The following is a 15,542-nucleotide window of genomic DNA, read 5'->3' as shown; positions in this document are numbered from 1 at the left end:
AAGCCTAGCTGACCCCTGTCTCTTATGGCTCACTTTAGGCCTAGCCACAATTCTGCATATAGATCTTCATTTTTTTTTCTGGTGAACTCTTGTTATTGTGGCATTTGTTTCCTGCTAAAAAATAATATTTGAGAATTAGACTATCTCACAAAATTTATATTAGCAAACTGCCTAACGTATTAGCCGATACCTATTAGATCTTAATAAATGTTATCTTATTCCCTCATTCCTTTAAGAACTTGCTAAATTTTCTATGATTTGCATAGCCTTTTAATGGAACATTGCTGATATCCATGTGACTAAGGAAGAAACTCAAATCCAGTATTTTGAATGACTGAAAAACAAGATAATCATTGTCACCTAAAATCCCAATGAAAAAGTAAGTAATCCCCTTACAATTCAAATTTAACACAATATTAATTACACAAAGTTTAGAGTAAGTTATTCCCGGATTTGCTTGGAGTCTATTAACAATAAACATTGAAACCTAAGATCTTTGTTCCTATTAAATTTCTAGGATGATAGTTCCACAGGAGCCCCCAGCTACCTCTGAAGTTTAGGTATATATGATACACAAAAATACATACAGGAATAATTTTAAAAGTGTTCACAAACCTCAAGTTTATAAATCCATTGTCATAACTTTCACTTGCAAAAACCAAATGAATACTGCCAAATTATGTCAAAGAAAATGTTTCTTTTTCTTTCTTTTTAGATATGAATGGAAAGATGAGTAGGGTTATGCCGCTCCAATCTGTTCCATTTACATTTGAAAAAGGTTCTTTTCATCATACATAGAAAAAATACATCCCCAGATATCTCCATAATAGAAGCTTGGATCAGTTTTAACACAGTGTGGCTACAATGTCCTTGCCTTCAAATCACCTGTACACATACTCTTGTATCAACCCCTTTGCTAAGAAGGTTCTCATCCTCCAAATGCTCTCTTCAAACTCCCCACCACACAATAACTATAACATCTTTCAAATGCTATTTTAAAACATACCTCTTCTATGAAGCCCTTCCTGATTATGGCTTTATTCTGAAATTCTTTAAGGTTTATAGGCACTTTAAAATATATGAATTGTAACCACATTATGATTTACATCTTACAAATAGTTCTCTGGGAAAAGCCTTTTTTTAAGATTTTATTTATTTATTCATGAGAGACACAGAGAGAGAGGCAGAGACAAGGCAGAGGGAGAAACAGGCTCCCTGCAGGGAGTCTGATGCAGAACTCGATCCCAGGACCCCGGGATCATGGCCCGAGCCAAAGGCAGACGCTAAAGAACTGAGCCACCCAGGTGTCCCATCTGGAAAAAGTCTTCATAGTCTGGTCCCTATACCTCCTGAAAGAGTCTCTGGACTTGCTGAGGGGTCTAAACATCCTCACTTCATGAGATAGAGTTATCCATAAATCAATGTAACTCTCAAAGTCACTGAAATCCAGTGCCAATTTAGCCACCTGTCATACTTATTAAAGACTTACTTTATCTGACCCAAATGCAACTGCACTTAAAAATACAAAGTAAAATATTAAATATAATACTTCATTAAAAGGAATGTTTTTTTCAATTTTAAGAACATTTTCTCGTCAGAATTAATCAAATTCTTTTACATTCTACCCATTTTAAAACTGTTGTTGAAAATCTAATCATTTTTTCATTTATTCATGTCAGTTTTACCCCTTCCAACTAGCATGAATTGAGCTTGGAGTATCTGTCAGCCACTCACCAGGGAAATGCAAAAATTACTAAAGCACAGCCCCTTTACATAAAGGAATGTAAGGTTAGATAAAGAGTCAGGATGCAAATACCAGAAGCAGAGGCAAATACGAAATGCTATGGGAGTCCGGGAAGTGAGTGGGAGTGCACCTAACACTATATGGAAGGGTTTAGACAAAAGTAGATTCTTAAGGAAGAGGAAAGAAAGTCATTAGAGAGAAAACAAGGAGGTTATAAGCCAGCCTTCACAGTGCTAAGGTGATCAGGTTTAGCAAGCTCTGTACAGCATCAAAAAAAAAAAAAAAAAAAAAAACCCAAAGCATATGGAATAATGGCATAGATGCTCCTGTGAAATGGTGATGCTTTTCGTTTAGTTTTCTGTGTTCACAGACTTCTTGGTGAACAGACCTCTCTGCTTTCTCTTTCTAGGCAGCAGTTCTGATGCTCAATCCAGAGCCACAGCTCCCCCAGTACTTCTAGGGCTCTGGTTTCTCTTCTCTGGACAACAGCTGATCTTATTATCAGCCAATTATCCAGTTTTTCAGATACAGATCTGCCATGTCTTGAGGAAATGTAAGATGCATTTTTGTGTTTCAATCCCAGCACCTTTACTGGATTGCCCCCTTTGCAGGATTACCTTCTATTGTCTAAGGTACAACAATATATGTGGTAAAGTCTACGAACAGGAACTCTTGTGCTCATTCCTGGGTCTTATTCAATAGCTCATTATCCTTCTATCCAGTGGCACCTCCGTACTAGCCCAATTTGACATTCTACTTTCTTCCTCCTCACTCATATGCCCTCTTTATTTATCCTATCATTGACTGCACCTCTCTTGTCACCATCCCACAGAACTGTCCCATTAGCTAATTTTAAGATTTCATTTTCCACTTCTCTTCCATTTAGACTGATTTAAATATTAGGCAATGGGGAATTTTACCATTCAAATGTCCTCCTTATCTTTGGTAAGTTCTAGTGACCCACAACTCCAAGTCACATATTTGAATTGGTCCCATAATTTCATTTTTGGAATTCCCATATATCTATCTGTATTTAGCATTCAGTTTGCAATCTGAACCCCAAACATACTATTTGGTCTGTATCTATATTTGATTAGGATTATGTAGTATCTGAACACTTTAAAACTCGAACTCCACTAACATGTCTTTAATCACCTCTTTCTCATATCCAGAAGCTGCCTTAGTCAAATGTCTTCAAAGGTCAAGCAGGTGACATCACACAAAGTGGTTGGAAAAGAGTGATGGGACCTACAGCAAGTCAGAGCAGGAATCATTATTTTAAATGTCCCCATTTTTTGGAAACATTCTGACATACTTATATAGGAAACCTATCTATATCTGTCAGTTTTTAAACTTAAAGCATTATGAACCAAATGAACTGCAAACATCTCAAAGCATCCCAAACATTTGACTCCACATGGATCTTCATGCAATATGTCCAAAATTACCATTTTGTAATGTCCTATCCTCAACACTTATCATTCCTGCCTTCTCCATCTCTGCTGATGATCTCGCTTTATAATCTCACTGGGAAAAAAACAGAGGCACCCATATGAAAATTCTCTTTCTCTTCCTCATCAAATACACCAAACCGTGTATATAAGCTTCTGAACCTACATTCTCAGTGCTTCCTGTTAAATAAACGAGGTGACTTTGTGGTTATATTTTCTCCCTTCCATTGCCAAGTATTTCTCAACTTATTCATTCTCATTAATCTACAAATATACTCTTTAAAAAAAATGGAAAAAAGCCCATATTCCCCTCTACCAATAGCTAGTTTCCCTTCTCTGATCTTCACAGCAACATCATCTTAAAGAGTTACTTGAGGTAATTTCTCTACTACCTCACCTTCCATTCTCTTCTTCCCACTTGAGTAAGACTTCCAGTCATACCCCATCACTGAAATTACTCTTACTGAGATCACCCACAACCTCCATGTTGGCAAGAACATTGTTGGCTTTTCTTCATTTTACCCAGCCTCTCAGCAATACTGAAACACTGACTTCTACCCTGATGAACTCTTGTGCTTTCTGGGACACCAGGCTACACTGTCTTTTCCTCCAATCTTGCTGACCACTTTTTCTCAGCTTCCTTTATTAGTTGCTCTTTTCTGTTCAACCTCTACATATTCCAGGACCTTAGGGCTCAATCCAAGGCATTCAACTGGCATTTGTCCATAAAATCTTCTCCTTGAAGGATTTTGTTCAGTCAGTTAATGAATAACATCTACATAATTTCCACATTTTATCTCCAGTCCCACCTCCCTACTGACCATTAACATCCAAATAAAGATGACATTTGGCATCACAATGAAGCTTGACCAGGAAGAAACTTGCAATTTCATCGTCACCTACTCCTGTCTGCTTCTCAGAAAATAATTCTACCATCCACCAATACGCTTAAGTAAAACCTATGAACATTTCAGACTTCTCCTTTTCCTTCATCCTTCACATTAAAGCTATCAACCAAACCATTGACAATGCCATGAATCATATCTTGAAACCACCCACCTCTCGCCATCTTTACCACTATCACCCTGGTCCCAGTCACCATCCTATCACACCCAGAATATAGCAAGGGCTTCCTAACTGTCTCTCTGCTTTCAGCCTTAGCTATCCTTCAGACCACTCTCCATAATGTGGTGAGGAATAGTTTTTGAAGTGGAAACTGACCAGGGCAATTCCTTGCAAGGCATTCTCCAATGATTTCCATCTCACTCAGCATAAAATTCAAAAACTTCCTCACCTATAAGCCAAAAGGACTTCTGGCCCATGCTACCTCATTTTCTAACACCTTACCCATTGTGGAATAAAATTCAGTCATACTAGCCTTCTTTGTGACCCCTGAAAAACCCCACTTAATTTTGGATTTAGAGACTTTGTGTCTGGTATTCCTTCTGCCTAGATTTCTGACTTTTGTTTAGCTGACTCCTTCTTGTAACTGAGCTCTCAGCTCAAGAGCCACCAACGCAGGGAAGTCTTCCCCAGCTCAAAGTCCACCAACATGATTAGCTCCACCTTTATCCTTCTCTATCATTCATTCTCCCTATTTTCATTAAGTTGTTGAACTTTTTATACACTGATGTATTCTCCAGCATCAAGAACAGTGCCTGGCACAAAAATGCTCAATCAGTATTTGTCGAATTAAATGCTTTCTTTTTTAAAAAAAAAAAATATTTATTTATTTATGAGAGAGAGAGAGAGAGAGAGAGAGAGGCTGAGACACAGGCAGAGGGAGAAGCAGGCTCTGTGCAGGGAGCCTGATGTGGGACTCGATCCTGGGACTCCAGGATCGCGCCCTGGGCCAAAGGCAGGCGCCAAAACGCTGAGCCACCCAGGGATCCCCCGAATTAAATGCTTTCTAAAACACAAGGTTATCAATAACAAATTGGTTTAATCAATTTTAAAAGCTTTTCTGTAACTTATTAAAATTTTGAATGCAACAGACATACAGGAAAATAAGGAAACAGTTACTTAGACATATTGTAATACCTTCACTAGACAATTCATTACCACCTGAATTTGTACATTTTCGTCCAATGAACCAGTATTATATATAACAATATGTAAGATATATATGTCAGTTTTAGAAATATTTGGTTTTAACTGAATTAGTAAAAATTATTAAAAACAGAATTTAAATTTTAAATCACGTGTAATTATTTGTATAAAATCTAAAAGGACTGTGTAAGAGGACACAGCTGAACAATAGCAAAGAATGTTCTTGAACTAAATGTCATTCAAAATTTATAATTTATAAATTATTAAAAATGATTATTTTTTTTAATGAAGGTATTCAGTAAAAGTAAAAAAAAATAATTACTTAAAGAAATTGCATTGTCCTATTACCATCATTGTAAATTTGGGATATGTTCCCTATTTGAGTTATGTCTTTTAAAACTAAGTTGAAAATTTTTGGTTAGAAAACAGTTAACACTGCAGATACCACCTGGCCCATAAAAAATGAAAGACACATGTTTGATGAATAAGTGAATGAACATGCATGCTTATTTTTTTCATCCCATTCTGCCCAGCTGCCCTAGAATCACTATGAACTTAGCCAAACTGTTTTTTCAGGCTTTCAATGTGGCCTCCATATTGTTAAACTCAAACCTCCTCATTTTATTTAATCTTTATAACCATCTTCTAACAGAACTGATCATGATTTTTCCCTTTCTTCATTTAGCTTCCAGGATATCGTGCTCCCAGGTTTTTTGTTATTGTTATTGTTTTTTACTAATTTTTAATTCTCTTTGTTGTTTCTCCCCACCTCTCTTACCTCTACACTATAAAGTATATCTAGGGCTCACTTCTCAATAATCTCTATCTATACTCACTTCCTTAATGATCTACCTCTCTTCATGGCTTTAAATACCATCTAAATGCTGATAAACTCTAGTTTTATGTTCCAGATTAGATTATATCACTTTTGTCTAATTGCATACTTGACAAATTCACTTGGATATTTAAGCTAAATTTTAAGTTTATACGTCCAAAATTGAGCTCCAGCTTTCTCTACCAAAAGTTGATCTATCCACAGTCTTCCCTATCTTAAAAATATGGTAACTCCAATACTTCTAGTTCCTCAGGCAAAAACTATACAGCCATACACCATATCCAAAATCTGTTAACTCCAAAACGAAATAGAATCCTAATGTTAACCCCCATGATAAAGAAATGGGTGATTACTGGACAAGAACTAGGCCACAGTCCTGTTCTGCTTCTCATGCTAAAGTTCTCATCTTCTGTTGTTAATGGAGGGAAAGAGAGAATAGACTGGCTTTTGGAAGAGGAGAGAAAACTATGTGGGAAAACAGCAGGCATCCTTATCCCGGGAAGTAAGGAGGCAGAGGTTGGTTACTAATCTCTTGGAATTTGGTTGGCAAAATGGGTATCAAGTAACTGGGTGACTTCTGGGATCTCTCTAAACATTCTGAAAGCCACCAAGTTGAAAGACACAGAATCTTGCCCATTGATCTTTAAACCAGAATAGAAAATGACATCAATGGGACGCCTTGGTGGCTCAGCAGTTGAGCTCAGGGCGCGACCCCAGAATCCTGGGATGGATTCCAACATCAGGCTCCCTTCGTGGAGCCTGCTTCTCCCTCTGCCTATGTCTCTGCCTCTCTCTCTCTCTCACGAATAAAATCTTTTTTTTTTTGAGATTTCCCCCCAAATCCTCTGATCATCTTAATCGTTTTATTTTGAAAATGCTCATCTACTGTAAATACTCTACTGATTACTTTTTTCTAAGATTTTATTTCTTTATTCATGAGAGAGACAGAGAGAAGGCAGAGGAAGAAGCAGATTCCTCACAGGGGACCCAATGTGGGACTCAATCCCCAAACTGGAATCATGTCCTGAGCTGAAGGCAGACACTCAACCACTGAGCCACCCAGGCATCCCAATAAATGAAATCTTTTTTAAAAATTTTTATTTATTTATTTATTTATTTATTTATTTATTTATTTATTTATTTATTTGAGACACAGAGGGAGAGAGAGAGGCAGAGACACAGGCAGAAGGAGAAGCAGGCTTCATGCAGGGAGCCTGATGGGGACTTGATCCCAGGTCTCCAGGATCACGCCCTGGACTGAAGATGGTGCTAAACCGCTGAGCCACCCAGGCGTCCCGATAAATAAAATCTTAAAAAAAAAAAAAAGAAAAGAGAAAGAAAAAAGAAACCGCCATCAATTTTCAAGAAACTGGATTGAGTGGATTTAGATCTTGCTTCAGATGCAGAAACCCCCAGCCTACTGGCTGCCTGGCTCACCAAGGCAATTTCATTAGTCCAGCAACCAGGCTTCCTTGAATTTGTCAAGACTGATGTTATGATTACAAAGGAGTTTTGGTGTGTACTCACACTCTTGCCACTTCTCACCACCTTCATGTCAACCAGCCAGCAGTGTTAAGTTGATTACTGCAAGAGGTTTGTCTACCTGCTTACACTTTTGCCCCACCTCCCACCACCCAACTTCTATTCCCAAAAAAGCCAAGTGATTCTGAATAAGTATAAGATTATAGTATTCCTCTGTTCAAACAGTTCAGATGGCTTCTTACTGCTCAGACTAAAAGTGAGTTTCTACAATGATCTGTATCTGTCCTTCTCAGTTAAATTTCTGATCTCATTTTCTACATTACTTCCCACCCTCACTCTGTGTCAACAACATGGGGCCCTTTGCTGGGTATGGTGATTTAGGGTCTTCACACCTATTCTAGGCAAGGAAGAATGTTTGTTGTATTTACTTCTGGGTTCTAAAGGTGCCTGCCATATGGTAAACTGCTAAATGAAGCAATAAATAACAACAATTTCAAAATTTTGTGGCATTTTCTTGCTTTGAGTGTTCCATTCTCCTACTAAAACTACTTCTCTTTCCTTTCTGAGATGCTAGGTTTTCTTACATTTAAGGAGGCATCTTCACTCTCTCAGAACTCCAGGGTAATAACTAAGTTACATAAAACTGGCCTTAATGTCACTTTCTTCCTATCAGTATTACCATTTACAATGCAACTTCTGAAAAGAAAAATACATTAAATATAAGTATCATTGTCTTTAAAAAACAATAGCTATCTATTCAAATTAAGGTCCAGTTTCTATGAGTATCTACTATACTAAAGTATAGGAAAAAACAGTAACAACTAGACTTTACTTCCTGTGTTAAACATAGCCATAGGAAAAAAATCTAAGTGACAAATCGGAACCAAGCTATTACAATATGCACCATGGATCAAAAGTACCAGTAGTTTTTTGGCTCAGAGACTGGATGCCTAGCAAAAGGAGAGGTATCCAGATGTATTTTGTTTTACATTTAGAAAAGTGCTAAGCCAAAGTTCTGACCATAGTTTCGCCCATATGTGAGGTGAGAACAAGCAGGCACAGCCACCAACCCTCCCAGCAGTATCTGTCAACGGTTCCCTAAAAGACATGGAAATAGATTTAAGAGCGGAAAATGGCTTATATAATTGGCCCATGTGTCCCTTTTTAGGCAAAGTATCCTGGCTGCTAAAGCGCATTCTAGACTTAGGTACCCTTTGCATCACAGTGAATTACTTGGGATTTCAGTCATTCTATAGTGTTGTAGGGGGTCTATGTCAAAAATTTGTAGCAAGAGGTAAATATCCACTAACTCATTTTAGTATCTGAATTCCAGAACATTTGAACATATTTATTATTATCTCATTAGCTCCATATTATAGGATAATTTTTAGTGTACCATAAATATTTTAAATATTGACTTATTTGAAACATTTATTCCCTCATCTCTAGCATTTCCAATTTCAGTATATCTCCGGTGTTACTGATATCCTACCTTCCACAACTTTTATTATTTTAATTCCTCTTTCTTATCTGTCCTTATATTTATCTCATACATAATCTTTACTCTTCCATCCATCCCTTCATTCAACGTATATTTGTTGAACAATCAACAATATTCAATCAACGAGTATTTAGTGAGTACTTCTATCCATCAGCCACAGGGTTATAAAAATAATTAAGGTATGATGCTTATCCTTCTAGGAATTTTAAGTCTTAGAAAGGAAAATAGACATGTAAATATTTAATTCCAACAAAATTTTGATACTACCAATACATTTTAATAAATGCTTTAGGAGCATAGTAGAAAGGCAGAGGAATGCATGCACCAGTGACAGCTTTGCAGAAAGACAACATTTGAGCTTAGTCTTGAGTAAGACATTATGAGGAGACAGGAAATGCAGAAATTCTGGGCACAGAAAAAACTGATAAGCAAAGAGACAGAGGAAACACAACCATCCTTAAGAACAGTGAATAGATAAATGTGAACACAGATTTAGATATACACAAGGGAGCTGAGGGCCATGGGCAAAACTGACAGGATATACCTCCTTGTATACATTAATCAAGGTAAGCTTCAACTTGTGAGCATCCAGAAGTTAACAGAAGTGTCATGCAGCTGAGTAACCACTATTATAGAAGTGTTTGAGGAAAAAAAAAAAACAGACTTAGTAACAATGAGGAAGGTGGACTCAAGTAAAAAGTAAAAATAAAGTAGGAACAAACTGGTATAGTCTGCTGGGTGAGAAGCTGTGGTACCAATCTTTAGGTGACATAATTAGCAAAGCTTAGGATGAAATGGAAGAGATGAATTCAAAAGACATTTCTGAGACAGAATCTACAGAGTTTGGCAAGTAATCGTATATTTATGTTTGCAGGTATATGTTATGTGAAAGTGGGAAGAATGAGAGTGTGGCAAGAGCTGGGGATGGGCCCAATTTTCTATTTTGTAAGATGTTTTGCTTTGATTTGCTTACAGAAGACTCAGCAAATGTTGATGAGATCCACTAAGAATCCAGGAAAAGAAGCAGGATCACAGATAAGGGTGGAGGTGGTTCATTTTCTTTTCAGACACCTTAAGCCTAAACTAGTAGGCAGCAGGAAATATGAAAATGAAGCTCAAATATGAAAGCGGAGCTCAATGAGATGACTGTTGGATGGAGATAAAGACTACGCTATGGACTAAATACCATCAATATATGGATGGTATTTAAAGTCAATGGAGTAGATATGGTCCTGTAGGAAGGGAGATGGCCAAAAGGAAAAACCTGAAAAACAAAGTTTCAAGAAACGAAGAAAACAAGAACATGTTGATGAAATAACTAGAAAAACAAAACAACCAAAGGATAAGGTGAAAACCCATGGGAAAGGAAAGGCTTGAAAAAAGACAGTATGTGCAACAGTATCAGATGTCTTATTATAGATTGTGGTTTTATTCTTTACACCAGTTTTACTAACAAGAAAAGCAATGCCAAGTATGGTTGCTGGCTAAGTTCACATCCCAATAAGCAGCAGAGGCAAAGTGAACGCACTGCTACTGAAGTCCAAAGCTAGTATTTTTTTCTTTTAAAAATCTATTGCCTCCTCAGCAACAAGAGTTCTAGTTTCTCAACTTACCCAAAATCAAGTGTAAAAAAAATTATAGGACTTCTTCATTTATGAACTTTTAAAAAGAAAGCCAATTAGGGGGATCCCTGGGTGGCGCAGCGGTTTGGCGCCTGCCTTTGGCCCAGGGCGCGATCCTGGAGACCCGGGATCGAATCCCACATCAGGCTCCCGGTGCATGGAGCCTGCTTCTCCCTCTGCCTGTGTCTCTGCCTCTCTCTCTCTCTCTCTCTGTGACTATCATAAATAAAAATTAAAAAAAAAAAAAAAAAAAAAAAGAAAGCCAATTAGGGAGCCTTTCCAATCATCACTGATTTCCATAATCAATAATTTATTTCTCCCCTTCCTTATCCTGCCACAAGTCTGTGTTTCTTCAACCTACTCTTCTTCTGGAAGGTTCCCTGGAACAGCACTTGTCAGTTTCTCTTCCTCTAGTTGAGATATGCCCTCCACTCTCTGCCATAATTTAGGGTCCTGATCACCTTCCAGGAACACCTATTAACCATCTTCCTCACTGATTAACTCTCACCATTAGGAATATTCCATTATTTTGGGCTCCTTTGGCATTATTCATACACTTTAGCAGAGAATTTTACAACGTTGTTTACTTGAGCATTTTCAAATGTATCTATTCTTTCTTCTAAATCAGCCTATAAGCTCTTCAATGGAAGATGTGGCTTTCCAGAGTCCACTTTTAACCCTATTATTTAAATGAGGGTAAGAGTAGGGGTAGGTATGTGATGTTAATAAATGCGGATGTGGCTTGGCTGCCATAGGTTCCAGGATAAACAGTACACTAAATAAAGCACCAAGTGTGAATAAGGTAATTGGCTATTCACATTTTTAATGTGATATGGCAAATAGCATACAAGCAGACAAAGTTGTGGCACCTATAGGGTATTGCGTATTTTACAGGAAATAGCTCTTTAAGCCAAATTTTAATTTTGTTTTCTCAGAATTAATATATTTTAAATAACTATTTAAATAAATATCATTTTCACAAGGTTGATCAACATCTGTACTTCTGCTGCTATATATGTTAACAGTATTTCAAATAAAATAGAAGTGTTCTTTAAGACTTCCCCTTAAATGTGTATTCTAGAAAATGTGTTCCAGTATACTTGGGCAACGAAGTCCTTTGCAGCCCAGTTAATGGCCAAGACACAGTTCCAGTGCTAATAGTATCTAAGGGCAACACAACATAAACCCTGGCTGGTTTCTAAATCTACATTTCAAGGATAGAATGAAACCAGTGAAACTAAAAAGAAACTCATATAAACAGCCCAGACTAGACATCATACAATAGGCAGTTATTTTCTTTGGATTTGTTTCTGTGAAAAACGAATCACTGAACTAACTTCTTTCATTATTTCCATATTACTTAAAACACACACAAATATTCTCAGATTTCTTTTTGTGGGTTCAAACTCCCAAGGTTTTCCTTATTTTAAGTAAAAAGCAACAGAACACCTATCCACATGGAATAAGCATATGGTGGCCTACTTGGAAAGGCTCCATAATTGGCTCTTTCTGTTTGAAAGCTCACAGTGAAGAACTCCTAGAATTTTTTACTTCGGACAAACATTTTAAAATATACAAAAAGGAGAAATGTATCATAGCCTGCACAGAATTTTGAAAAGAGCTAACAATTTCCTTATGTATTTTATTTAAACAGTATGGGGAGACATAGAATTAACTATCAGTCTATAGTAACATTTACTAAGACCTTGCAATATGCCTGACAAACTTTACTACCTAGGTTATCTCCTTCAATCCCCACAACAACCCTCTGAGGTGAATATACATGCTAGACACGAGGGAATGGAAGTAGAAAGAAATTAAGTTTCCCTAAATCACACAGCTAATGCATATCAGTGCCAAATTTTAAACCTAGATCACCAGATTGCCAGGCCCCATTCTTAACCTCTCATGCATTTTCTTGAGTGCTACCTACTTTCTTCAGGGTAAATTGTTTTTCTAGTTAAAGTTAAAATAATATGCTAAATTTTGTAATGGGTAATGTGAATTTAGAACTTCCATATATCATGAAGGTTGCCTAGAGAATATCCATCAGCACTAATGTGAATGCAGAAGAAGAAAAACTAGAATGCATTAAAATTAGCTATGCCCTACAATGTATCCAAAGGAGAAATGTAATTCCCAATGTTTATTACACATGTGTTGCTATCACCAATGATTATTTATCTCAGTTTTTGCTAGTACATTCCTAATTTTAGTATAATAGATATTTGAATTTTTTTCTAAATTTTCAAGGTACAAATATATTAATGAGCTATATCCTAATAGCCTTTAAAAAGTAAGTGTGTGTGGTGCCTGGGTGACTCAGATGATTAAGCATCCGACTCTTGATTTCGGCTCAGGTCATGATCTCAGGGTTGTGAGAGCTAGCATCTGGCTTTGCACTGGGCAGGGAACCTGCTTAGGATTCTGTCTCTGCCTCTCCCCACCTCTCTAAAAAAAAATTAAAATAATAATAATAAAATGTAAGTTTTATTATTGTTTGCTACTGTACTCTAAAAATAAATGAGATTATTAAGGATAAGTCACATATATATTTTGTAATCTTTGTCCAAGCTTGTTTTCACATGACAAAGTGCATAAATAAATCCACAAGAATAAATAAATCCACAAGAAAAAAAAAAGTCATTTCCAAAGCACTCCTTAATATAAAGCAACCAGAAAAGTGTACAATTTACAAGGTAATTTACATACTGGTAAGCAGCAAGGATCTATTGGAAAGTTATCACCAATCCAGAAAACTACTTCAAATTATTGGTCCCTGACTTTTCAGATCCACCATTCATAAGTTCCATCAGCTAGGAAGAGGAATTAGGAAGCAGTTGGTTCCACTAACTCACTTAAAAGCAAATGTGTTAGCTGTTCAGCATTTCAGTATAGGAATCTTCCTGGTAAGAGTAGAATTCAGAGTTTTTAGTAGGAACATTGCATCTAAAGGTATTTAATTCTACTATGAAATTCAAAGAGCTCTTAGAATAGAGGGAACACTAATAAGAATATACAGAGGAAGATACTCCCCCAAAAATCTTTTTTTTTTTAATTTCATACAGGACAAATGGCAAAGATTAAATAACAGCATGAAGAAATTTAACCAGGAAGACTGAAAGCATTAATAAACATTTTTTGTACATACCATTTGAATAATTTCCTTACCATATACTGCATATTAGATGCTGTTGGATACACCTGACTCCGTAGTTTATTATGAAGGTCCAAGATACTCTGCATGTCATTGTCTGTGATGGCCCTCTTCCCTCTTTGCTTGGCCATCCACCACTCACCATCCTCATCCATGTACTTTTCCAAAAGTTTCTCCAATAAAGTAGCATTGGGAACCACCATGGCTGGAATTGCTCTAGCCATGAATAGCACTGTGGTCACTCTGAGCCACTCCTGCGCGGTACACTTCATAATGAATGATCTCAGGATTTCCCCGGGAAAATCTCCAAGACAGGCTCTTCCACTCCTTTTGGCTATAACGACATGCAGTGTGATTAAGGTGAAAATCTAGGCAGGTACTAACTTTCCAATAACAAAAGTAAAATAGCAGTCACAAAGGAAGTGTGCCAGATGGATTGGTTTACATAACGCCAACAAACGGACATGGGTTTTGGATTGGAGAGAAGTTATTTTTAAAATAACTTCTCTCCAATCCATTTTTCCTCCAGAGGTTTTCCACGATGCATTATTTTCACCAAATAGACAACTATATTTACCAAGATAACACGCAAGAAGCCAAGATAAATGGCAAAAGTAGCCCCAAAGAGTCAAAGCTTGAGATTCTATTTCTGAATGGAAAAGCTTTAAGAGGCTACATATTACATACATACAGCTTGCAAAGGGGTATCATCCACCTTACAGCGTTTTCTATCAACCTAGAGGTCCAAATTTCGCTGTCTTAAGGTATTATTTTATACCAGAGTCCTAGCTCCAGTTCGCAGACACTCAGGATGTCCACAACATGCTGAAATTGAGGTGAATGTTTTGAAGGAGTAGAAAATATCATTCATAGGTATATCCACGGGTATATGCATCTAGAGGGCCCATGGGAACTAATGCGAAAGAATGGCCTGGGAGGAAGTCTCCTCTTCCCCAGGCGCAGGGCAAGAAGAATTCAATCATATTTCCTAGAAAGTGTGTGCCCAACCTGTGGCCCGCACCCGATAAAGCTAACAGGTCGCCAGCACCTCTAGCTCTTCCTCCCACGTGCCGCAGGCGCGCGCTCCCCACTTAACCCAAACGGAAAGCGCACGAGGATGAGGAAGAGGAGGGAGAGGAGGGAGAGGAGGGAGAGGGAGAGGAGGAGGAGGGAGAGGAGGAGGAGAGAAGGGAGAGGAGGAGGGAGAGGAGGAGGAGAGGAGGAGGGAGAGGAGGAGGGGAGGAGGAGGGGAGAAGGGAGGGGAGGAGGAGGGGAGTAGGGAGAGGACAAGGAGGAGAGGAGGAGCAGGAAGAGGCGAGGAGGAGGTGGAGGAGGAGGAGGGAGAGGAGGAGGGGAGGAGGAGGGGAGGAGGGAGGGGAGGAGGAGGGGAGGAGGGAGAGGACAAGGAGGAGAGGAGGAGCAGGAAGAGGCGTGGAGGAGGAGGAGGGAGAGGAGGAGGGAGAGGAAGAGGAGGAGGAGAGGACGAGGACGAGGAGGAAGAGGTGAGGAGGAGGTAGAGGAGGAGGAGGGAGAGGAAGAGGAGGAGGAGGTGGAGGAGGAGGAGGGAGAAGACGAGTAGGAGAGGAGGAGGAGGAATGAGAGAAGGAGGGAGAGGAGGAGGAGGAGGGTGGGGAGGAGGAGGTAGAGGAGGAGGAGGGAGAGGACGAGGGGGAAAGGAAGAGGAGGAGGAGGAGGGAGAAG

General features: G+C 38.3%; 1 protein-coding gene across 1 annotated transcript in view; it reads right to left on the bottom strand.

Moving 5' to 3' along the window:
• Window positions 1–15,542, bottom strand: part of CRISPLD1 (cysteine rich secretory protein LCCL domain containing 1) — a 47,802-nt gene that overhangs the window by 31,484 nt on the left and 776 nt on the right. The window contains exon 2 of the mRNA XM_038579566.1: window positions 13,856–14,175. Coding sequence (XP_038435494.1) covers window positions 13,856–14,113 — 258 coding nt within the window. The 5' untranslated portion in view covers window positions 14,114–14,175. The remainder of the gene's footprint in view (window positions 1–13,855; window positions 14,176–15,542) is intronic.

This window comes from Canis lupus, chromosome 29, assembly GCF_011100685.1.
Source record: "Canis lupus familiaris isolate Mischka breed German Shepherd chromosome 29, alternate assembly UU_Cfam_GSD_1.0, whole genome shotgun sequence".
NCBI lineage: Eukaryota > Metazoa > Chordata > Mammalia > Carnivora > Canidae > Canis > Canis lupus.
Note: the sequence above shows the minus strand (reverse complement) of the source record. Positions and strands in the feature narration are given on the sequence as shown.